The sequence below is a fragment of the Bufo gargarizans genome, chromosome 4 (genome assembly GCF_014858855.1).
Source record: "Bufo gargarizans isolate SCDJY-AF-19 chromosome 4, ASM1485885v1, whole genome shotgun sequence".
Lineage (NCBI taxonomy): Eukaryota > Metazoa > Chordata > Amphibia > Anura > Bufonidae > Bufo > Bufo gargarizans.
In genome coordinates, this window is record NC_058083.1 from 108,282,729 (window position 1) to 108,308,308 (window position 25,580).

The 25,580-nt window shown below is 47.5% G+C and overlaps 1 protein-coding gene across 5 annotated transcripts in view; it reads right to left on the bottom strand.

Moving 5' to 3' along the window:
- Nucleotides 1-25,580, bottom strand: part of GIGYF2 (GRB10 interacting GYF protein 2) — a 162,273-nt gene that overhangs the window by 36,831 nt on the left and 99,862 nt on the right. For all 5 annotated transcript variants that reach the window (XM_044292028.1, XM_044292031.1, XM_044292030.1 and 2 more), the window contains 7 exons: nt 21,837-21,984; nt 21,583-21,743; nt 20,604-20,695; nt 4,807-4,914; nt 4,618-4,718; nt 3,765-3,856; nt 980-1,102 (listed from right to left, as the gene is read on the bottom strand). In XM_044292028.1, the coding sequence (XP_044147963.1) occupies nt 980-1,102; nt 3,765-3,856; nt 4,618-4,718; nt 4,807-4,914; nt 20,604-20,695; nt 21,583-21,743; nt 21,837-21,984 (825 nt within the window). The remainder of the gene's footprint in view (nt 1-979; nt 1,103-3,764; nt 3,857-4,617; nt 4,719-4,806; nt 4,915-20,603; nt 20,696-21,582; nt 21,744-21,836; nt 21,985-25,580) is intronic.

The following is a 25,580-nucleotide window of genomic DNA, read 5'->3' on the forward strand; positions in this document are numbered from 1 at the left end:
CCATTGTGACTACTGTCACCAATGAAAACGCTGAGTGGCTGCTAGCAGAGTGTTAGGGAGGTAGGAAAATATGAGGGCAGGAGAGAAACAAAACTCACCCCAGTCTTTGCGCTGCTCTAGGTTAAAGGACCATTGATTATGTCATTGCCATGTGATCAGTAACATACACTTGTTTCTAGTCACATGGCAATGACATCAGGGCCTTTATCCTTCAAGATCAAGAAGAATCTTGCTGCAGGAGAAGTTTCCTGCAGTTTTACAGGTATTTTCTTCATGCTATATGCCTATATTAATGCGAGGTATATGGTCTTATTATATCAGTACCTTGATGGTTGTCTCCTCTCATACAATGGAGGCATATCACTAGGATATGCCGCCATTTATTTTTTTTATAGGCCACCATTGGGACCGGTACCTATATTAAGAACGGAGGCCCGAAAGTGTTGGAGGATGAACTGCGCATGTGCAGCTGCCCTCCATTCATTTGCTATGGGGCTGCCAAAAATAGCAGAGCGCTTTCTTGGCCATTTCCGGCGGGCCTATAGAAGTAATGGGACTGGTGGCCGGTCATGTGCGGTGCGCTCCCATTTACTTCTATGGGGAGCAGGCTTGGTGGTGGCCGGACCAGAGTCCTCCAGCCACCACCTTGTAGGGCTCCGTTCCCAATATAGGTGCAGGTCCGCTGTAGCGATATGCCCCATTGTCTGTGTTGAGACAACCCCTTTAAAGTCCATACATGTACAGCGCTAGTTGGGATGGGGTTAAAGAGGAAAAAAATGCACAACTACATGCAAGCCTGTGAGTTTTCTTGTATATGATCAATGAGGTTTTCAACTCCTTGAAACAAATAATCACAGAACTCTCATAAGCTATCCAAAGTAAAGTCTAAGAAATGTATATTTTTTTAAAGATAAAACCGATAGGGGCACGGCACCTGCATGTGTCACAGATAAACAAAGCTATACTTAAAATGTAATACCTGCTTGCGTCGGGCCAATTCTAGCTCTTCTTTTCGTTTTCTCTCCTCCTCTTCAAGGCGCCTGCGCTGTTCTTCCTCTTCTTGCTTTGCCCTCAACTCTGCTTCCCTTCTTTCCTGTTCAATCTAGAAAACAGTTTTATCCAATTTTTTTTATGGAAAAATATAAAGATATACACAGAGATACTGCTGAAATAAAAAGTTCAATAAAGCATTAACAATGCATGCTAAAATTCCTCAGAATGGATGGGATCTGCACAGAAGCTTTGGTAGGATATATACAACAGTCCCAGGCATGTATGCATGTATTATACACCATGTAATATGGTGCAATACTCATGTAAAAAAGGAAAAACGGATGTGTCCTACATGGCTGGCTACAGGATGTAACGAGCAGATAAATTATCAAAACAGGGCATCAATATTATAGAACAAGGTATTCAGATGGTGGTTGCCTCAACAAGACAACACATTTTAGGTCACACAAAGCTCTTCTGTTTTTACACTGCATACTCGGACCATCCTTTTGCATCTTAATCACATGCTTGCATTGAACTTATGACCATCCACATCATTTGTTCACCACATTCTGTGCTTTTCATTCACTATCTGATCATGCTATAACCGTGTTCCAGGGATAGAAACTCAGAACCTTCTGAATATACAGTATTTAACGCAGGGCGCTGCATCCGTACAGGGGTTATTTTATTTTATATTTTAATTTTGAATTTAGAGACAAGGATATTACTTAGGTGTTTAGTGGTAAATAATAAAAAATTTGGCTTTTATAATGTATAGGAAATATGCATATAGTGTATGAGTACAAACAAAATCATGTTCAATAAAAAAACATCGATGGTTATGAGTACATACTTTGTAACAAGAGTATCAAGCTTGCTACAGTTTCCTATGCAGGGATCACATGATATATTTTTTGCAACAAAGCAAAAAACTAAATGTGCCCAGAGCATTTTGCACTTCCACACTGGCAAATGAAAATTATTATTTATTAATGATCTTGTTGAAGGCTTGCACAGTAAAATATCCATTTTGTGCAGAGGACACTAAACTGTGCAAAGTAATTAACACTGAAGTGGACAGTATACCGCTACAGAGGGATCTGGATAGATTGGAGGCCTGGTCAGAGAAGTGGCAGATGAGGTTTAACACTGACAAATGTAAGGTTATGTAGATGGAAAGGAATAATGCAAGTCACCCGTACATACTAAATGGTAAAACACTGGGTAACACTGACCTGGAAAATACTTAGGAATTTGAGTGAACAGTAAACTAAGCTGTATTAACCAGTGTCAGGCAGCTGCTGCCAAGGCCAATAAGATAATGGGTTAAGATGCCCGTGATGAGAACATAGTCCTGCCACTTTACAAATCATTAGTCAGACCACACATGGAATACTGTGTACAGTTCTGGGCTCCTGTAAACAAGGCAGACATAGCAGAGCTGGACAGGGTTCAGAGGAGGGCAACTAAAGTAATAACTGGAATGGATGGACTACAGGACCCAGAAAGATCAAAAGGGTTATTCAGTTTAGAAAAAAAAAAAAAAGACGACTGAGGGGAGATCTAATAACTATATATAAATATATCAGGGGTCAGTACAGAGATCTCTCCCATCATCTATTTATCCCCAGGACTGTGACGAGGGGACATCCTCTGCGTCTGGAGGAAAGAAGTTTTGTACACAAACATAGAAGAGTATTCTTTACAGTAAGGGCTCTTTTACACTTGCGTTGTTCTTTTCCGGCATAGAGTTCTGTCGTCGGGGCTCTATGCCAGAAGAATCCTGATCAGGATTATCCCCATGCATTCTGAATGGAGAGAAATCCGTTCAGGATGCATCAGGATGTCTTCAGTTCAGGACCGGAACGTTTTTTGGCCGGAGAAAATACTGCAGCATGCTGTGCTTTTTGCTCCGGTCAAAAATCCTGAACACTTGCCGCAAGGCCGGATCCGGAATTAATGCCCATTGAAAGGCATTAATCCGGATCCGGCCTTAAGCTAAACGTTGTTTCGGCGCATTACCGGATCCGACATTTAGCTTTTTCTGAATGGTTACCATGGCTGCCGGGACGCTAAAGTCCTGTTTGCCATGGTAAAGTGTAGTGGGGAGCAGGGGAGCAGTATACTTACCGTCCGTGCGGCTCCCGGGGCGCTTCAGAGTGACGTCAGGGCGCATGGATGACATGATCGCATGGATGACGTCATCCATGCGCATGGGGCGCTCCAACGTCATTCTGGAGCGCCCCGGAAGCCGCACGGGCGGTAAGTATACTGCTCCCCCCTTCTACTATGGCAACCAGGACTTTAATAGCGTCCTGGCTGCCATAGTAACACTGAACGCTTTTTGAAGACAGATCCGTCTTCAAATGCTTTCAGTTCACTTGCGTTTTTCCGGATCCGGCGTGTAATTCCGGCAAATTGTGTACCAGACGGATCCGGACAACGCAAGTGTGAAAGAGGCCTTAGAGCAGTGAGACTATGGAACTCTCTGCCTGAGGAGGTGGTGATGGTGACTACAATAAAGGAATTCAACAGGTGCCTGGATGTATTTCTGGAGCGTAATATTACAGGCTATAGCTACTAGATTTCTGGAGAGGTTGTTGATCCAGGGAGTTATTCTGATTGCCTGATTGGAGTCGGGAAGGAATTTTGGCTTCTACCTCAGTTTTTTTGTCTTCCTCTGGATCAATTTGGTAGAATAGGCTGAATTGAATGGTCATATGGCTTTTTTCGGTCTACAGTATGTTACTATGAGTTGGCTCAAATACCTTGGCTGCTTTAGCTTTCTCCAGCTGCTCTCTGGTCGCTCCCTGAGATACTGACTCTATGGGCAGGTCCCACACACTGCTTCCTTCCCACACTGTAATCAAAAGGCAGAGAATTAATAATGGAGAAGTAAAGACACAACATAAGCATATGGTAAATGAAAGGGTGCTACCTTAAAGGGGGTGTCCGGGATTTTGATATTTATTGCCTATCATCAGTATAAATTCTCAATATCAGATCGTGGGGCTCAAACTAGTGGCAGCCCTCAATGATGGGCTGTTCAAACACCAGCACCAATGAGATATTAATAACCTATTATGAGGATAGACCATCAATATCAAAATCCCAGCTAAACCCTTTAAGTACTTTACTGGATATGCCTCAAATGGCTGTGTGATAACCACTTATTAAGCATAAAATTGACAGCGTGAAAAACTTGGCTGAAAAAACTTTTGGAGAAGCTTTTCTATGCATCCTCATGACATCATCCAATTCAGGCTTGCACTAAACCATATTATGCACGTGCAGATGAGCCCTGGTGAGGAGCCCTAAAGTATAGGGTTCCGCAAAAAACACAAGTTCAGTCTTACTACTGAAGATCAGCCTTACTCCTGATAGATCAGAAAAAACAACTGAAATGACACTGTGTGCAATCTGTGTCCGTATGTTCGTTCAGCAAAAAAATAGAACATGTCCTATTATTGTCTGCATTACAGACAAGGATAGTCCTGTTCTATTAAACACGGCCGGTATCCATGTTTTGCGGACAACAAAACAGCCAAAGGTCGTGTGCACGAGTACTTAGGTGAAAGGCATGTGACCCTACTGTAGTCCATGACAAAGAGTAACACTTACATGAGGGTGGAGGGGCAGCTGTTTGAAGCTCCCACAATGAAGTATTATCTGGCACAGACATTGCCCTTGGTAACGGTGGAACAACAGGCTGTTCGGATATCCTATCAAGAGCAAAGAATTAAAGACCGTAGAAAATAATCATGCATATCAATGATATAAAGCCATCTTTCAGCTGACACTGGATGTTACCTCATTTTTAGAGTCTGAAACTGCTGTAATAGAAGCGCCAGCTGCTGTTGCTGCTGTGAAGAGAGCGCTGCTTTCTGCTGCTGTGCCATGACTTGGGTGTATTGCTGTCTGAACACAAAGGCGCAATAAATACTTGTTAATATCAATGGTGATAATGATCATAATGAAAATATATTCATCATCGTGACACAAGACTGTCTATATTTCCATCTGAGGCCCTGTTAGGGATGCTCCGTTTGGAAATTCCGTCATATGGCCCAGCATGCTGCTCTATTCTTCCCCATAACTGAATCCTGGCAGACCCAATATAAGTCAATGGGGTCAGTGGGGCACCAATGGTGTCGGTCACTGAATGTATCCAGAACTCCACTATTTATGCTTTTCAGGTTAATGCCATCTAATAAAACGATGGCACTTGGCTAATATATATTTTCACTTTATAGGTGGGGATCTGACCTTTGGAAACCCCACTGTAGCTAAAATGAAAGGGATGTATTGCTGGTTCATGCCCTGGATTATTGGGGCCTGGAGGGGTCGACGCCCACTGACCATAAAGTAATGGAATGTCCTAGCAGTATGCCACCACTTCATAACATGGGAATAACCCATTAACCATTCATTTACACCAGAAATGTTTAATTCATTATAGCTTCAAATTACATTAGTATAAAACCAGTATTATGATTTCAGCTAGTCACAGTTAGGGACCATTCACACCGTCCGTGTGTGTTTTACGGATCCGCAAAACACAGACATCAGCAATGTGCGTTCTGCAATTTGCGGACCGCACATCACCGGCACTTAATAGAAAATGCCTAATCTTGTCCGAAATTGCGGACAAGAATAGGACATGTTCTATATTTTTCATGATCGGAATTGCGGACCCGGAAGTGCGGATCCGCAATTCAGGATCCGGGCAGCAAATCGTGCTGTCCCATAGGAATGAATGGGTCCGCAATTCCGAAATTGCAGCCGTGTGAATGGAGCCTTACTCGTTACACAAGATATTTCCGGTATCAAGTTTCAGGATCTTTTTTTATTGCTTAAAGGGAACCTGTCACCGGGACTTTGTGCATAGAGCTGAGGACATGTGTTGCTAGATGGCCGCTAGCACATCCACAATACCCAGTCCCCATAGCTCTGTGTGCTTTTATTGTGTAAAAAAAAAATATATATTTGATACATATGCAAATTACCCTGAGATGAGTCCTGTCCTCCCTGACTCATCTCACATACAGGACTCATCTCAGGTTAATTTGCATATGTATAAAATAGTTGTTTTTTTTACACAATAAAAGCACACAGAGCTATGGGGACTGGGTATTGCGGATGTGCTAGCGGCCATCTAGCAACCCATGTCCTCAGCTCTATACACAAAATCCAGGTGACAGGTTCCCTTTAAAGTGTGACTGTCTTATTTTATTTTTTTTCTAGTTTATTAGAACTAGGCATGTATACCTGAGTTAGTCTGTCAAAAGATCTGTACAGCTATCATTAATGTCCCCTGTCCCGTTCTACTGGTCCCTTAACCCTTAGGTTACCAGGGGTTTCTTCGTTTTTGTGTTTTCATTTTTCTTCCCTATGTTCCTTGAGCCATAATTTTTTTATATTTCCGTTCACATAGCAGTATGAGGGCTTATTTTTTGCGGGACAGATTGTACTTTCTAATGCCACCATTAATTCTGGCATAAAATGTAGTGGGAAGCGGTAAAAAAATTCCAAATGGGGTGGAATTGGGAAAAAACGCAATTCCTCCACCATTTTACGGGTTTTGTTCCCACAGTGTTTCGTTTACAGCAAAACTGAGCCATGCTCTTCATTCTCTGGGTCAGTACGATCACAACGATACCCCATATATGTAGGTTTGTTATGTCTAAGGGCACTTTCACACTAGCATTATTCTTTTCCGGCATTGCGTTCCGTCCTAGGGGCTCAATACCGGAAAAAAACTGATAAGTTTTATCCCCATGCATTCTGAATGGAGAGTAATCCGTTCAGGATGTCTTCAGTTCTGTCTTTCTGACTCTTCAGGACGGAGATAATAACGCAGCATGCTGCAGTTTTATCTCTGGCCAAAATTCCTGAACACTTGCCGGAATGCTGGATCCGGCATTTTTCCAATTGAAATGCATTAATGCCGGATCCGGCTCCAAGTGTTCCGGCAAAACGGATCCAGCATGCTCAGCCCGAAAAAAATACCGGATCCGTTTTTCCGGATGACACCGGAGAGAGACGGATCCGGAATTTCAATGCATTTGTCATACGGATCAGGATCCTGATCAGTCTGACAAATTACATCAGTTTGCGTCCATATTGCCGGATGCGGCGGGCAGTTCCGGCGACGGAACTGCCTCCCGGAATCCACTGCCGCAAGTGTGAAAGTACCCTAAATAGTGTAAAAATAAATGTAAACTTTGATTAAAAAAAAATTCACATCACTATATTCTGACCCCCATAACTATTTTTTTTTATACATGTGTACTGAGCTGTTTAGGGGCTAATTTTTTGTGGAACAATCTGTAGTTTATTTTTAACACATTTTATGTTTTTTGGGGGGATAAGAGACGCGATGAAAAAATGGCAAGTTGGCCATTTTGACACTTTTTTTTTTTTTTGTTGGGCTTCTGATCCGGAGCCGACTTGTCGGCCAACCTCTTAGGGCTGGAAAAACTCTGAAAGGGGCGGAAAAAAGGCATCCGCTTTTGTGACTTCTTAAACCGCCCCCTGTTCTGTGGTAAATGAGTGCTCTTACCACCTGCAGCGTCCAAAATGATCTCATCCAGGCACTTGCCAAACAGTCTGCTGCCGGTAAAGGGGAGAGCCGCCAGGGTCCGCTTTGAAGCATTATCTGCCGCCCAGCAGGAGAGCCATAGGATACAGCGAATAGCCACCAACAGGGCTGACTAGCGAGCCTGGCCACGTCCAAAGAGTCTTCACAAATATACGCACTGGCATGAGAGAGCTGCAGAGGCATATCCGCCAGCTCCCGAGAGGGGACTCCCGAGGTGAGACCCTGACGTTAATTATCCGCCCACTCCCCCAAAGCCTTGCTCACCCAAGTAGAGGCAAATACATCCGCCATTGGCAAGGTAGTATGCGTAACCAAGCGGGAAACAGGCGGGTCCACTATAGGTGAGGACGACCTTTTTTTATTCAAATCCTCCGGAAATGGATAAAGGGTGTTTAAGCGTTTTGGCAAGGTAAAACGTCTATCACGGAAATTCCACTCCTTGGAAAGAGAGGAATCAAAATCCTGGTGGTTGGGAAAAGACTTGTGCTAGCGACGGGACCTTCTAAAGGAAAAACCCAAGCTGGCCAAAGAAGGTGCAGGATCCTCAACCTACAACGTCTCAATAACCGCTGTAATAAGATTGTCCACCATAGAGGACAGTTTGGGCGACTGACCCTCAGGAGAGACAACATCCTCATCTGACCCTCTCTCCTCAACTTGCCTCTTCCATGGAGGACACGTGGGAATGAGACTACCTAGTAGAAGGAGGAGAGGCCGAGGAAACGGGAGACAGACACCCTTTTGGGGGGGGATGATGTTCTGGCCCATTTTGCGGAATGGCCGCGACAAGCATGAGCCCCTTGATCCTCAGAGTCGGACCGGTCAAAAGGACTGCCTTACCGACAAACGCCCTAATATTTCCATTCAATAGATTTGTTGGTATTGGAGACATCCTGTACCATCCTTGACAGGGAACGCGCCCACTCTGCTTCTACCATAGACTGGGCAGCAGGGGTGATGGGGCCCGGGGCCGAGCCACTGTACGGCGTAGCCGCACACGCAGAGCAGAGGGGATTTGACTGAGCAGATAGAAATTTTGTGCGACACGACGCACAAGCATAATGCCGCACAGCAGTGACTGTATGCTTCAGGGCCTGGGGTCGGTCACAATGACAACCCTGCCATGACAGGAAGGAGGATGAGGGGGTAGGTTAAACCCTGTAGGAAGGGAAAAACGGCGCTCATGAAGCCTGTGTCCCTCCACACTGCATGTCCAGAGGAGCCTGTCAGCATCCTACCGCAGGTGCATTTAAAAACCAGAAGTGGGCGGAGCCAGCACACCAATCAGATTCCACCCAGCTGCCGACATGATGACTCTGGCACCCAGCCTCCGCCCCCTTCCTCGCAGGAATCACATACCGCCGCAGCCCTGGCCGAACCGTGACGCCGGCTGGGAACAGGAAACCGAGGGGGGACCACGTGGGAGCAGGCCACAGAGAGGCCAGGGCCTCAATTAGCAGAGGCCCTGGACCAGCCGACACGCCAAACAATAAGGGAAAACGGACACCCCACATTATTGCTGGTCACGGTAATTAACAGCAGAGACCTGCCGGCCATGGCGCCCGCTGCACGTGCGAGTGGGCACCATGTTTAAACATCGCTGTACATGCAGTGCCGTACATAGCGAACAGGTAAAAAAACGAGATTTTTGTATAACTTACCAGTAAAATCTCTTTCTCGCTCTTCCTTGTGGGACACAGCAACTCTTGGGTATAGCTTATCTCCATAGGAGGCGTGACACTAAGTAAAAGACTGTTAAGCCCCTCCTCCAGCAGCTATACCCTCAGCCTGGAGAGAGAGACTTCCAGTTATGTGCCCAAGTAGTGAAAGACAAAGGCAAGGAGTAACCAAACCAACACCAACAAGTCAAAAAAACACCCGTAGGGCAAGCAAAAAACAATGGGTGGGCGCTGTGTCCCCCAAGGAAGAGCGAGAAAGAGATTTTACTGGTAAGTTATACAAAAATCTTGTTTTCTCGCCCAATTCCTTGGGGGACACAGGAACTCTTGGGACGTTCAAAAGCAGTCCACAAACAGGGAGGGACCACAATCCAAGGCGAACCAAGCACCCTAGACATTAAGGCACCGCCGCCTGCAAGACCAAGCGGCCCAAAGCAGCATCCGCCGAGGCATAAGTGTTCACCCTGTAAAACTTGGTGAACGTGTGCAAAGAAGACCAGGTGGCCGCCTTGCACAGCTGTTCAGCCGAGGCACGATTACGCTGAGCCCAGGAAGCCCCGACCGCTCTGGTAGAATGAGCGGTAACACCAAAGGGCGGTTCCCTGCCCCTAGCACGGTAAGCCTCAACGATAGCCATCTTGAGGAAGCGGGCAACAACCACCTTAGACGCCGCCAGCCCCCTGCGCGGACCCTCCGGAATCACAAACAGAGAATCCGAGCGTCGAAAGGGTCTGGTCACATCCAGGTAGATCCTGAGAGCCCGAACAACATCCAGACGGTGAAGATCCCGTTCCCGAGGATGCGACGGGGACGGACACAGAGAAGGAAGGACAATATCTTCATTCAGGTGAAAGGCGGACACCACCTTTGGAAGAAAATCCGGAACTGGGCGGAGAACCACCTTGTCCTGGTGAAAAACCAAGAAGGGCTCCACGCAAGAAAGAGCCGCCAACTCAGACACACGCCGAAGAGACGTGATAGCGACGAGAAAGAAAACTTTGCAAGACAACAAGCGAGGGGAAACCTTGCGCAGAGGCTCGAAAGGGGAAGATTGGAGAGCAGTCAGTACAACGTTAAGATCCCAAGCAGGAACGGAAGGGCGATACGGGGGAGCACAGTGAGCAACCCCCTGAAGAAAGGTCTTAACTGGACCGAGCGGAGCCAGAGGGCGCTGAAAAAGGACCGAAAGAGCCGAAATCTGACCCTTCAGGGTACTGAGACCCAAGCCCAGATCCAGACCAGACTGCAAAAAGGATAAAACCGTAGGAAGGGAAAACCGCAGAGGAGGAATCCCTAAGGCCTCGCAGAAGGCTAAATAGGCCCGCCAGGTACGGTAATAAATCCTGGACGATGCCGGTTTACGCGCACGAATCATGGTACGGACCACGTCAGCAGAAAACCCCCGCCGCGTCAGGACCGCGGTTTCAATAGCCACGCCGCTAAACGTAGCGACCCTAAATGCTGGTGGAAGATCGGCCCCTGAGAGAGGAGGTCTTCTCTGAGAGGCAGAGGCAAGGGAGCGTCTGCCAGAAGCAACATAAGGTCGGCGTACCAAGGACGACGCGGCCAGTCCGGGGCTATCAGGATTGCTGGCGTGCCCTCCGCCGCAATCTTCCGAAGGACCCGTGGAAGAAGAGGCAGGGGCGGAAACACGTAGAGGAGCGAAAACTCCGTCCAGGGGAGGACGAGCGCGTCCGCGCCGTAAGCGTCCGGATCCTTGGCCCTGGCCACGTAGGTGGGAAGTTTGTGGTTGAATCTGGAGGCCATGAGATCCATGTCCGGACGACCCCAACGGAGACAAAGAGACTCGAAGACGTCGGGGTGCAGAGACCACTCCCCCGGGTCGATCGTCGTCCGGCTGAGGAAATCCGCCGCCCAATTGTCCACCCCCGGGATGTAAATGGCCGAAAGGGCAGGAACATGAACCTCCGCCCAGCGAAGGATTAGAGACACCTCCCTCATCGCCGCCGCGCTGCGAGTGCCCCCCTGGTGATTTATGTACGCCACAGCTCTGGCATTGTCCGATTGGACCCGAACTGGGCGACCCTGAAGCAACGAAGTCCAGTGTCGGAGCGAGAGGAGGATGGCCCTCAGCTCCAGAACATTGATCGGCAGTCTGGACTCCGATGGAGACCAAGTGCCCTGGACGGACCGAGGAGGAAACACTCCCCCCCAACCCCGCAGACTGGCATCGGTGGTAATCACCAACCAAGTTATTGGCAGGAAAGACTTCCCCTGGAGAGGGGTCCGCAGCCACCAGAGGAGAGAGGAACGAACCTGGGGGGAAAGGGGAAAATGCCGATCCAGACTCTCCTGGGACTTGTCCCAGGCGGACAGAATGGCCGTCTGAAAGGTGCGGGAGTGGTACTGTGCGTAAGGAATCGCCTCGAAGCAGGACACCATCTGTCCCAGGACCCGCATGCTGAACCGAAAAGAAGGATGGCGGTGGGACAGAAGGCTCTGAACCGACCGATGAAGGAGCTGGCGCTTTTCCAACAGAAGCCGAACCACCGCTGAATCCGTATCCAGCAGCATCCCCAGAAAGACCAATTGCCGGGAAGGAACAAGAGAGGATTTGGGTAGGTTGATAATCCAACCGAACCGGCGCAAGGTTTGCAGCGAGAGATCCACACTGGCGGAAGTCAGTGACAGAGAAGGCGCCTTGATTAGGAGATCGTCCAGATACGGAAGTAGAAAAACTCCCCTGGAACGAAGTAAGGCGAGGACCAGGGCAAGGACCTTTGTGAAAACACGAGGGGCCGTCGCCAGCCCGAAGGGAAGGGCAACGAACTGGTAGTGGTCGGACCCCACTGCAAAACGCAGAAAGCACTGATGACACCGTGCGATTGGAATATGAAGGTAGGCGTCCTGGATGTCGATGGAGGCCAGGAACTCCCCCTGTTCCAGAGAGGCCACCACCGACCTGAGAGACTCCATCCGGAATCGCTGAAGACGAAGGAAGCGGTTCAGCCGTTTTAGATCCAGAATGGGACGCACCGAACCTTCCTTCTTGGGGACCACAAAAAGGTTCGAATAGAACCCCTTGAACCTGTCTCCCATAGGAACCGGGGCGATGACTCCTTTGTCCAGAAGGGTGTGAACGGCAGCAAAGAAATCGGCCGCCCCTCGGGGATCCTGGGGAACCCGGGAACGAAAGAACCGAACTGGGGGAAGGGACGCAAACTCGAGTTTGTACCCGGAAGACACAACCTCGAGGGCCCAGGCGTCGGAGACGTGTGCCTGCCAGAAGTCCCTGAACAGGAGGAGACGTCCCCCCACCCGGGTGGGTGGGGGCGCACCTTCAGGCGGGGGCCTGCTTGGTCGCGGGAGCGCAAGCAGGTTGTGATTTGCGCCAGGAGGGCTGGGTCCGAAAAAAGGGTTTTTTACGCCTGTCCTGGACAGGGTTAGCGGATGGACCCGAAGCGGTGCGAGGAGCGGGAGCCCTACGAGAAGACCTGAAGCGGGAGAAGGTGGGACGACCACGAGTGGTGCTCCTAGCCTTAGATTGGGGAAGATGGGTACTCTTCCCCCCGTGGCTTCAGAGATGATTTCATCCAAACGGGTCCTGAACAAACGAGAACCAGAGAAGGGAAGGCTAGTAAGAGACCGCTTTGACGCGGCGTCCGCCGACCAAACCTTTAACCAAAGCTCCCTCCTAGCCGAAACGGCCAGGGCAGACGAACGGGCAATGAGAGCCCCCGCATCCAGGGATGCTTCACATACAAATTTACCAGCCTGAACGATAAGTTGAGCCAGAGCACGGAGGTCTTGAATAGGGACGTCGGATTCAAGCTCCAGATCCAGCTGAGACGCCCACTCTGAAACCGCTTTTCCAGCCCAAGCGGAGGCAAAGACTGGCCTAAGAGCGGACCCGGAGGCCGAAAAGATACCCTTTGTAAGGGCCTCTATACGGCGATCCTCAGTGGATTGTAAGGAAGAACCATCTGCGACGGGAATAGCCGTGCTCTTGGACAAACGGGCCACAGGGGGGTCGACCTTAGGAGGTGACGCCCAGTTTGTAATGCAATCCGCCGGGAACGGATAACAAACATCTAACTTTTTCGGCGGGGTAAAACGTGCATCAGGACGGGCCCAGGCCTTAGAAACCACTGACGAAAAGTCAGCATGGAGGGGAAAAACCGCAGACGCCTGCTTCTGGCGAAAAAAGGAAACACTGTTTTTTTCAGGATCAGGAGGATCATCGTGAATCTTAAAGGTATCACGGATATTGTTAAATAAGATGGCCCACGGCGGAAGCCAGCTTTGAAGGCAGTGCCGAATCCATATCCCAATCGGAATCGACCAGCTCCCCTTCAGAGGGCAAAACCTGCAATGAGGAAGGACCCGACAGAGCGCACCCTTGGGGGGGATACCGAAGTATCCGAGGATGACCGGTGATCCGCCCTTGACCGCTTCTGGGATTGACGGGCTCTGGAGGAGTCGCCTGCAGAGAGAGAGACTCAGACGGGTCGGCTAAGACAGCGGACCCGGAGGGCCCAGCAGGGGAATCATCCGGCTGCGACAAGGGCAACACATCTGCAAGTCGGCCCACAACGCTAGTGAGACTAACCACAGCCTGGGAGAGGGATCTAGCCCAGTCAGGGGGATCCAAGAGGCCAGGGGGTGACACAACAGATGGCGGACCCTGCGATGGGTCTTTGCAAAGCGAGCAATGCGGGTCAGACTGCCCTTGAGGAAGGGGCGCCTTACATGCGGTGCAGGTATGATACCAAGGTCCCACAGGCACTAAGGGGTCAGACATGTTGGTAGGAGCAATATAAAAAAACTGCGTCCAGGCCAGGGGGCTGCAGTGGTGGAAAGGGTCAACAGTCCTACCAGGTCACAGAGGAAGCAGACGGCAGCGGCAACAGCAGAAGAACGGCGGCGGCAACCAGAGCAACGATCCGTCCTGCAGTGAGAATCACAGTAGCACGCAGGCACGAGAGGAGGTGGGACTAGTGAGGCGCGGGAAGAAGGACGTCCGCCCCCTGACTGAAGACCAAAGCAGGAAGCGGCAACGAAAACTCCGCCCCCCGCCGAAAAACATTTTCGCGCGCGCGATTCAAATCCCGCATCCGAACCACCACATGTCTCGTAATGTCCCCCGCCGCAGCGGAAGCGAAAGGTAGGAAGCCGAAAGGAGGGCAGGGGTAGGCGTCCTGGAAGAAACAACGGCCCTGTGCGAACCAGCGGTCGCATATACCCGGCCGCTCCTAAACAACCCTCCCCCATGAGCGCCGCTCAGTACTGACAGGGCGCCAGGCCTGCCCCCGAATCGGAGCAACGGAGGCCAGCAGAAAACGGGGGAGCACAGTGAGTAACCCCAGTAAAGAACGGAACGGAACGGAGGGGAGGGAGGGGGGGTGGGGGGAGCGGAACGGCTGCACTAGCCACCTCACCATGCGATGTCTTCACCCTCTTGTCCATCCAGCTGGGGACGCCCCTTCAGCCACTGGCACAGAAGTGACAGTAGCTGGAGAGAGGCTTGCAGGTGGGCGACCCAGTGCTGGCGGGATGCAGGGGAGCATGAGCTGCCCTGGTCCTCCTTTTCTTCTGTGGGGGAGGCAGCAGGGCGGATAACCGGCCCTGGCGCAGCTCAACCCCGGGAAAACAGAGAAGTCTACTGCGACTCTGTTGTCCCTGTGGAAAAAAACCAAGTGAAAAAATAAACTAAAAAATAAAAAATTAAAATCTTTTCAAAGACAACTCTGCAGTGCAGAGAGTGTCTTGCCTCCTTGACACTAAGCAAAAAACTGGAAGTCTCTCTCTCCAGGCTGAGGGTATAGCTGCTGGAGGAGGGGCTTAACAGTCTTTTACTTAGTGTCACGCCTCCTATGGAGATAAGCTATACCCAAGAGTTCCTGTGTCCCCCAAGGAATTGGGCGAGAAAACTGTTGCTATGGCTTGTCTGTCTTCCCTTTAGTGTAAACAGAAGGCAGAGGGAAGGTTCTTCACACTGGATGCCGGCATTCGGCTTCAGCACGAGGAGGCGTGTCTCTCAGCAATCCAATCTGATTGGCTGACAGGGCGCTGCTGGCTACAGCACGTGTGTATGTGAAGTGAGGGAAGGCAGTTTTGGCCTCAGAGAACTGTCAGAGGAGCCATCTTAAGAAGATCCTCATATTGTAGGGGTTAAAACAGCCATAACTAAGGGGAAAAACTCAAGATTGCTTTATGCATAATGCTGCACCAGCAGTAAAATATGCTAAAATGTATTATTTTTTTAATGAAAACATGACAGTTCCACTTTAATAAATTAATTTCCTGTCAGCAGCAGACAAAGTAGTAATGTGGGACGAAGAGCCCCGAGGCAGCGAGCATGTGACAGTCGGGCACGTTGCTCAGTGCGATGCAGAGCAGGATGAATAGTGGTTGCTCTGTGCTCTGCAGAGTCCATAATCTGCGTTGTAATGAGCTATACACCTGTGTGATCACCAAATAACTAAGAAAATTATACAGAAAATAAACACAAACCTCCTTGAGATGAGGACCCAAAGCTGCTGCTGCGTCCTTTTAGAGGTGGTCATATTAAAGGGTTTCTGTCATGAGAAATAACGTTATGTAGCTGACTGACATTAGCGATGTGCTAATGTCAGCAGTACATAACAGTATGCTTTATAACTCCCTGCCTGCCGCCGTTCTCTTAAAATAAAGACTCTTAAACGATCTTACAGATCACGATAAACGATCGAAGATGTAGCGACTCATTAACAACGAAAATTTTGCTTAATATACACATAATTGTTCGTACTCGTGGTCGTTACTCGTTCGCTTTAAATCATTCCTTGTTATTACATGTAAAGATGGGGGACAGATGCTTAGTCAAAAGACATATATAATATATATAAGTATAATATATATATGCGAGTAGGCAACCCCATATTATACGAATCGATCTATTAACAAGGAGCAATCCTTTTGTATGCTGAAAGATCATGATGGACGAGAAACAAGCGGTTTGTTGCTCGTCTTTGAATTGTTCATACTTATTACATAACGCAATTCTCGTTCATTTTTCGCTCGCATGAGAGTCTTACGATATTCGCCCTGGGTAATAGTTTGTACATAATTTTAAATTTTATAGTGCTACTGAAATAAAAAAAAAAACAGCCACAAGGTCTAAAAATAAGGGCTGTTTAACACCAACAGATTATATAAACACACAGCCTAACTAGGCTTATAGCCACTCTTGGCCCAGACACTAAAACTTAACCTTTTACATTTGTTTAAAATAATTGGAAAAAGTTAGCAAGCTTAAAGGGTTAAAGCTATCTGATACCCTATGAGTGCTGTGATGCAATAAGGTGCCTTCAAGAATACAGGCGGGGGTGCCTTCCTTACTCACTGTCCTGATTAGTGTATTAACAGTACATTCATCCAAATAGCCGCATGCTGCTATAGAGTGATTCTTGTGAGGCAACCACTGTCCTGTTAATACACTAATCAGGACAGTCAGTGTCCCCTAAGGAAGGCACCCCCGCCTGTATTCTTGAAGACACAGGCTGAGAATCGCTCAGATTATCGCTAACGAGTGTTCATAGTAACGCTGGTTAGCAATGAGCGGGCAGTGTAAATGCACTGCCGATTAGTCGATAAATGAGCAAAGCGATCGTTCATTGGGTATTTTGATTGTCTGCGCGTACGCAAAAGTAATTGCTTACCGGTTATGACGCTGCTGTCTGTAAACGACAAGTCGTTATGGGGAAGGGTGATGGCATTCGCCATCGCTCCTCCCCATACACTGCAGGAGATCTCTGCATGTAAATGCAATGGTCTCCCCCGCTAGCGATCAGAAGATTGTCAGGAAGGAACACTTCCCTCCTGACAATCTGCTGCAATATCATCCTGTGTAAAGGGACCTTTAGACACACAGATCAACTATTGGTCTGATTAGACAGAAATTGGTCAGCTAATCTGTTGGTGTAATACAGATAAGGTAATTGTTTGATTTGCATATTGAGTTAAAAATATATATCCTATTTAGACTGAAGTGTCCCTTCAAGGAATATACACAGAATACAGGGGAATTACAGATCATGGGTGGTTTACCGTATTTTTCGCCCTATAAGACGCACCGGCCCATAAGACGCACCTAGGTTTTTAAGGAGGAAAAAATAAAATAAAAAAATTTGAACCAAAAGGTGTGCCTAATGGTGTTATGTGGGATCTGGGGATGGCATTGTTATGGGGATCTGTGGATGGTACTGTTATGGGGGATCTGTGGATGGCACTGTTATGGGGGGTCCGTGGATGGCACTGTTATGGGGGGTCCGTGGATGGCACGGTTATGGGGGGTCCGTGGATGGCACGGTTATGGGGGATCTGTGGATGGCACGGTTATGGGGATCTGTGGATGGCACGGTTATGGGGATCTGTGGATGGCACGGTTATGGGGATCTGTGGATGGCACGGTTATGGGGATCTGTGGATGGCACGGTTATGGGGATCTGTGGATGGCACGGTTATGGGGATCTGTGGATGGCACGGTTATGGGGATCTGTGGATGGCACGGTTATGGGGATCTGTGGATGGCACGGTTATGGGGATCTGTGGATGGCACGGTTATGGGGATCTGTGGATGGCACGGTTATGGGGATCTGTGGATGGCACGGTTATGGGGATCTGTGGATGGCACGGTTATGGGGATCTGTGGATGGCACGGTTATGGGGATCTGTGGATGGCACGGTTATGGGGATCTGTGGATGGCACGGTTATGGGGATCTGTGGATGGCACGGTTATGGGGATCTGTGGATGGCACGGTTATGGGGATCTGTGGATGGCACGGTTATGGGGATCTGTGGATGGCACGGTTATGGGGATCTGTGGATGGCACGGTTATGGGGATCTGTGGATGGCACGGTTATGGGGATCTGTGGATGGCACGGTTATGGGGATCTGTGGATGGCACGGTTATGGGGATCTGTGGATGGCACGGTTATGGGGATCTGTGGATGGCACGGTTATGGGGATCTGTGGATGGCACGGTTATGGGGATCTGTGGATGGCACGGTTATGGGATCTGTGGATGGCACGGTTATGGGGATCTGTGGATGGCACGGTTATGGGGATCTGTGGATGGCACGGTTATGGGGATCTGTGGATGGCACGGTTATGGGGATCTGTGGATGGCACGGTTATGGGGATCTGTGGATGGCACGGTTATGGGGATCTGTGGATGGCACGGTTATGGGGATCTGTGGATGGCACGGTTATGGGGATCTGTGGATGGCACGGTTATGGGGATCTGTGGATGGCACGGTTATGGGGATCTGTGGATGGCACGGTTATGGGATCTGTGGATGGCACGGTTATGGGGATCTGTGGATGGCACGGTTATGGGGATCTGTGGATGGCACGGTTATGGGGATCTGTGGATGGCACGGTTATGGGGGGCACTGTGGATGGCACGGTTATGGGGGGCACTGTGGATGGCACGGTTATGGGGGGCACTGTGGATGGCACGGTTATGGGGGGCACTGTGGATGGCACGGTTATGGGGGCACTGTGGATGGCACGGTTATGGGGGGCACTGTGGATGGCACGGTTATGGGGGCACTGTGGATGGCACGGTTATGTTGGGCACTGTGGATGGCACGGTTATGTTGGGCACTGTGGATGGCACGGTTATGGGGGATCTGTTGATGACACATAAATAGCATTTTACGCTATGTGTCCACAGACCCCCATAACAGTGCCATCCATAGAATGACCCCCAATAGGGATGAGGGGCCGGCATCCAGCTCTGTAATTACAGCGGGCCCGGTGCAGTCACTGTATTCTGCTACACCGGGCCCGCTCACTGTAGGAATCCTAACTGCAGGCAATGCTAACAGTCTTTTATCCAGCCTGTACTTACGATACTAACTTTCCGGCAGGCAGCGGGCAGGAGGCTGAACTGGTGGGCGGGCGCTTACAACGTAACTCACTATGTCACGCGCCGGCTCTCCCTTCTTCATTCATAAAGTGGGCGGAGCCGGCGCGTGACATAGTGAGTTACGTTGTAAGCGCCCGCCCACCAGTTCAGCCTCCTGCCCGCTGCCTGCCGGAAAGTTAGTATCGTAAGTACAGGCTGGATAAAAGACTGTTAGCATTGCCTGCAGTTAGGATTCCTACAGTGAGCGGGCCCGGTGTAGCAGAATACAGTGACTGCACCGGGCCCGCTGTAATTACAGACCTGGATGCCGGCCCCTCCTCCCTCATCCATGCCCACTAATACACCCGCCACCGCGCTGCGCAGCATGCGGTCGGCGGTATACAAAGTCAAGTATTCGCCACATAAGACGCACTGCCTTTCCCCCCACAATTTTGGGGGGGAAAAAGTGCGTCTTATAGGGCGAAAAATACGGTACTCAAAAGGTGGCATTTGGTGATGTCTCCCAGTCTTGGAAAATTGTACAACTTTTCAAAGAATAACCTGAACAGCAGCCTCAAGGTCAGAGTACACTCTGTATCTAAACCGCATGCAGCTTTACAGTGACCCTGCTTATTTCTTTCAATGAATGTCTTTGTTCATTTTCTGAAGATGTTTTAAGGTCCCTTTGCACTGAACTTGCAGGCAATGGTGGAGAAGGAAGAGTTTCTTTTTGGCAAGCGCCTGCTCGTCAGTGAAGGAGACCTCTGCATTTACATGCCACGATCTGCTCCACAGTATAGAGAGGAGCAATCACTAATGCCACTACTCACTCATACCTACACAGAATCATTGTTTGCCGGCAGCAGAGTGTGTTTAGACGGCACAATCTGTTGCCGGAAAACAAAGATTCTGGTGACCATACAAATGAACGAGCATTTCACTCATTCAGCGGGTAATCTGCCGCACCTTTACATCGGCAAATAATCGCTAATGAGCGTCCCTATGAACGCTTGATGGTGTTTAACTGGCCGATGTTCAGCCAGTGTAAAACATGTTGCAAATCTAAGCTAATTCACAGGGGCACTACATACTGGTTACAATCTTAAGGCCCCAAACTTATAAGTGGTAGTAATCAAGATACTAAATGAGAGCTGATATGGGGGAAATCATATTTCTTGTGTCAGGTTTCTCCTAGGTGTCTGCATGAATACCAGCACAGCTTCTGCTCTGAATGAAGGGCGAAGAGCAGCCATCATTATGATGGTTGGCAGTTGGCACACTGCGACAGTCCCTCTCCTTTTTTCCCCATATATTGTCAATGGCGCTGGTAGGGCTTGACAGGGGTTATTACCGTAATTCCCCACTGCTTTTTTCATTTATAACCCTGAATGCTCTTGTTAGCAAATGACCAGAGCAATTCATGTAAAATTCACTACTATATTAGGGATGAATGACCAAGAATGCAAACTCACTGAATAAGAAATTGTTGATAATGCAACTGTTGTAACTGGTATAGTGCCGTCATCTCCTGGTGCCGACCTATATGTTCTGGACCCAATTCACCCTGCAAAAGATAAAGCAGAAGAATAAAACTCATTTCTATTTTGTTATTTGTTTCTATTGTAGCAAAATAGTGCATAGCAACTCATATTCGGCATGTTTGTTGAACTACATTAAAGGGGTTGTGTCACTTCAGCAAATTACATTTATCACGTAGAGAAAGTTAATACAAGGCAGTTACTAATGTATTGTTATTATTCATATTTCCTCCTTTGCTGGCTTGATTCATTTTTCAATCACATTATACACTGCTCATATCTAGGGGTTATGACCACCCTGGTGGCCAGGACTGCAGAGACGTGCATAGGCCACCACTTTTTCCTATAGTGTATAAGCATGATCACCACTGATGGATTGCAGGGTGGTCAGAACACCTGGATACGAGCAGTGTATAATGTGATGGAAAAATGAATCCAGCCAGCAAAGGAGACAATATGGACAATCACAATACATTAGTAAGTGCCTTGTAGTAACTTTCTCTACATGCTAAATGCCATTTGCTGAAGTGAGACAACCCCTTTAATATTCACCAGGACAGACCCTTTTAAAAGGTAGAATATGTATTAGATGTACCAAAATAAGTGTGCACAGGTTTCAGGTGCCTATTCAAAAAGTACAAGCTATATATGGTGCCTTTTGGTTTAATAGCTTAGTCATCCCTTGACTTCTTTGCACTGCATTTAACATCGCATGCTATAGCCGACACGTGTGCTTTATGTCACTTTTTTCACCGATACAGCAGACCTCTAGAAAAGATTAGCAAATCTCCAAGATGCCTCTCAAAACTAGGATCCAGTAAGAAGAAGATAATTATAAAGAAAAGAAAAAAAAGAAAAGAAAAACTAACAATAAAAGTTGTCCATGCAAACAAAGTAAAGTAGGGTCACTTACTAGTCTTGGAGCTGGAGGTGTGATAAAAGGAACTCTGCCCCATAACTTAATGATGTCTCCAAGAGGCTGAAAAGTTTCATCACATACTCTCCTTAACAACAACGTAATGGGAAAGTAGCCGGCTTGATACCATTCTGCCATCTCTCGATTACTGAAGGGACCTACGAAAAAGATTGGGACCTTGTGTTAGACAATCACCACATCATTACATGGTGGAGCAGGACAAGTGTAAGGGCTGCTCATCAAACACTCACCCTGGATCTCTCCCTGTGGATCTTTGTAGTACCATTTCTGCTGGTTTTCTGGAGAATGTCCTTTTACTCTGTGATCTGGTGCTTTTCCTGTTAATCTCTCATCATCTAGCGCCCCGTCCTGCAGGTACGCCACCATCTGCTGTGCTTGCTGTAGAAGAAATGTTCTTTAGCATAATGTACACTGTATGTGAATGATATAATGGCGCGGCTACCCTGTAATTATTATGATACACCAAAGTAACATGCTGTAGCCAAGAAGAATTTGCCGCTTTGCACAAAGCCATCACAACAATGGTTTATAACATAGCTTCACTTGTGATAATACTATCAAACAGTTTCCTTTCCTAGCAAGTTTTGGGCATTTCTCGATTATGCCTCAAAAATATAGAAAACTCCTCTCAACCTTTACTTTTGTGACAATACAATTACATGTTTAACCTTCTCCCGACCGCCTAACGCAGGGATGCATCCTGCGGGCAGCTGGGTTATTCCTCCTAGACGCATCGGCGCGTCATCTCGCGAGAGGCGAGCTTTCACGTGAACGCATGCGCGCATGTTCACAGCAACGCTAAGCTGAGAAGTTGAGCTAGAGCCTGCCAGCAGCGATCAGCGATTTCTTTTAACACCAAAAAGGAATATTAGACGCCGTTTTTTTAACAGCGTCTGATATACCTGCTACCTGGTCCTCTGGTGGTCCCTTTTGCTTGGATCGACCACCAGAGGACACAGGCAGCTCTGTAAGTGGCACCAATCACCACACTACACTATACACCCCTCCCCCTGTCACTTATTAACCCGTTATTAACCCCTGATCACCTCATATAGACTCCTTGATCACCCCCCTGTAAGGCTCCATTCAGATGTCCGAATGTGTTTTGCGGATCCACAAAACACGGACATCGGCAATGTGCTTTCCGCATTTTGCGCAATTGCGGACAATAATAGGACATGTTCTATAGGCTCTACAAAAAACGCAGTGTTCGCCCGATCAGGCCGGATCTTGTGCGCACACTTGCGCTCAGTCCGCCGCACCGCAGTGACAATTTTTTTTTTCCTGATCACTGCGAAAACACTGTAAAATCGCTGCGGCGCTATAAAGATCACTTTTGAGGGGCATGGCGAGTTCATAGGAGATTTTTAGTTTTTTTTTTACAAAGTCTCATATTCCACTAACTTGTGACAAAAAATAAAATCTTAAATGAACTTGCCATACCCCTCACGGAATCCAAATGCGTAAAAATGCACTGTGAAATCCTAAAGGTACTCATTGGAATTTGGGCCCCTTTGCGCATCTTGGCTGCAAAAAAGTGTCACATGTGGTATCGCCGTACTCAGGATAAGTAGGGCAATGTGGTTTGGGGTGTATTTTTACATATACCCATGCTGGGTGAGAGAAATATCTCAGTATATTGACAACTTTGTATAAAAAAAAAAAAAGTTAAAAGTTGTCATTTACAGAGATATTTCTCACGCACAGTATGGGTATATGTAAAAATACACCCCAAAACACATTGCCCTACTTTTTCTGAGTACGGCGATACCACATGTGTGACACTTCTTTGCATCCTAGGTGCACAAAGGGGCCCAAATTACAATGAGTACCTTTTAGGAGTGCATTTTTAGACATTTGTATTCCAGACTTCTTCTCACGCTTTAGGGCCCCTAAAATGCCAGGGCAGTATAAATACCCCACATGTGACCCCATTTTGAAAAAAAGACACCCCAAGGTATTCCATGAGGGGCATGGCGAGTTCAGGTAAAATGGTATCTTTTGTCACAAGTTAGTGGAATATAAGACTTTGTAAGGAAAAAATAAAAAATTTCCGCTAACTTGTGCCCAAAAAAATTATTCTAGGAACTCGCCATGCCCCTCACGGAATACCTTGGGGTGTGTTCTTTCTAAAATGGGGTCACTTGTGGGGTATTTATACTGCCCTGGCATTTTAGGGGCCCTAAAGCGTGAGAAGTAGTTTGGGATCCAAATGAGTAAAAAATGCCCTGTGAAATCCTAAAGATACTCCCTTTGTGCACCTAGGCTGCAAAAAAGTGTCACACATGTGGTATCACCGTACTCAGGAGAAGTAGGGCAATGTGTTTTGGGGTGTATTTTTACATATACCCATGCTGGGTGAGAGAAATATCTCTGTAAATGACAATTTTTTTTTTAAATAAAAAGGGAAAAGTTGTCTTTTACAGAGATATTTATCTCACACAGTATGGGTATATGTAAAAATACACCCCAAAACACATTGCCCTACTTCTTCTGAGTATGGCGATTTTTTGCAGCCTAGGTGCGCAAAGGGGCCCGAATTCCAATAAGTACTTTTAGGATTTCACAGGGCATTTTTACGCATTTGGATTCCAAACTACTTCTCACGCTTTAGGGCCCCTAAAATGCAAGGGCAGTATAAATACCCCACATGTGACCCCATTTTGGAAAGAAGACACCCCAAGGTATTCCGTGAGGGGTATGGTGAGTTCATGTAAAATTTTATTTTTTGTCACAAGTTAGTGGAATATGAGACTTTGTAAGACAAAAAAATAATAATTTTCCGCTAACTTGTGACTAAAAATAAAAACTTCCATGAACTCACTATGCCCATCAGCGAATACCTTAGGGTGTCTACTTTCCAAAATGGGGTCATTTGTGGGGTGTTTCTACTGTCTGGGCATTGTAGAACCTCAGGAAACATGACAGGTGCTCAGAAAGTCAAAGTGCATAAATTAATTTTTTTTTGCACCATAGTTTGTAAATGCTATTACTTTTACCCAAACCAATAAATATACACTTATTGCATTTTTTTCAGTCAAAGACATGTAGAACAATAAATGTAGAGAAAAATGTATATAGAAATGTAATTTTATTTGAAAAATTTTACAACAGAAAGTGAAAAATGTCGGTCAATTTTGATTAATATAAAAAAAAGTTAAAATGTGAGCAGCACTGAAATACCACCAAATGAAAGCTCTATTAGTGAGAAGAAAAAGGAGGTAAAATTCATTTGGGTGGTAAATTGTGTGACCGAGCAATAAACCGTAAAGGTAGTGTAGTGCAGAATTGTAAAAAGTGGTCTGGTCATTAAGGGGGTTTGAGCTAGGGGGGCTGAGGTGGTTAAAGTAACCAATTTTCTGTGAGAAAATTGAGAATTTGACTCTTAAGTCAAAAAACAAAAACTACCAACCTAAATCAAGCTTGCATCAATTACAACGAACACCATACTGTCAAAATCTCATCTAGAGTGGTGACAAATTGTTTCATAAGACCCATTTTAATAAGCAGTGGTGGATTTAGCACCTTCCAGGGATCCATCAGTGACACCCCATTTGAAGTTGTTTCACCCCAAAAAGAACGCTGTCCCAACTGTGGTTGTACCTTTGGTGCTCATGCTATACCAATGGAAAAGATAACAAGGAAACAAATCAAATTGGACTCATCAGCAGGGCTTCTTTACCTGTGAGGGCAGCGCTCCAGATGGTGACCAAAATAGTCGCTAATGCAACTCAGTATTACAAAATGTCGAGAAGACTTTTTAGTCTTGTTGCCATTTGCGACTAGACCCGCCATTGCATTGCAGTTGAATAATGTGGTGGGGCACGGGAATCGATTGTTCCCTGCCCCGCCAATCACCCTCACAGGCTTGAGGCCTGTGAGTCAGTAAAACCAGGCGCAGGCAGGCGTGAGGACTAGGGTTGTTTCGGGTATCGAACGTTCGATACCCAATCAATACTTTTATGCCAGTATCG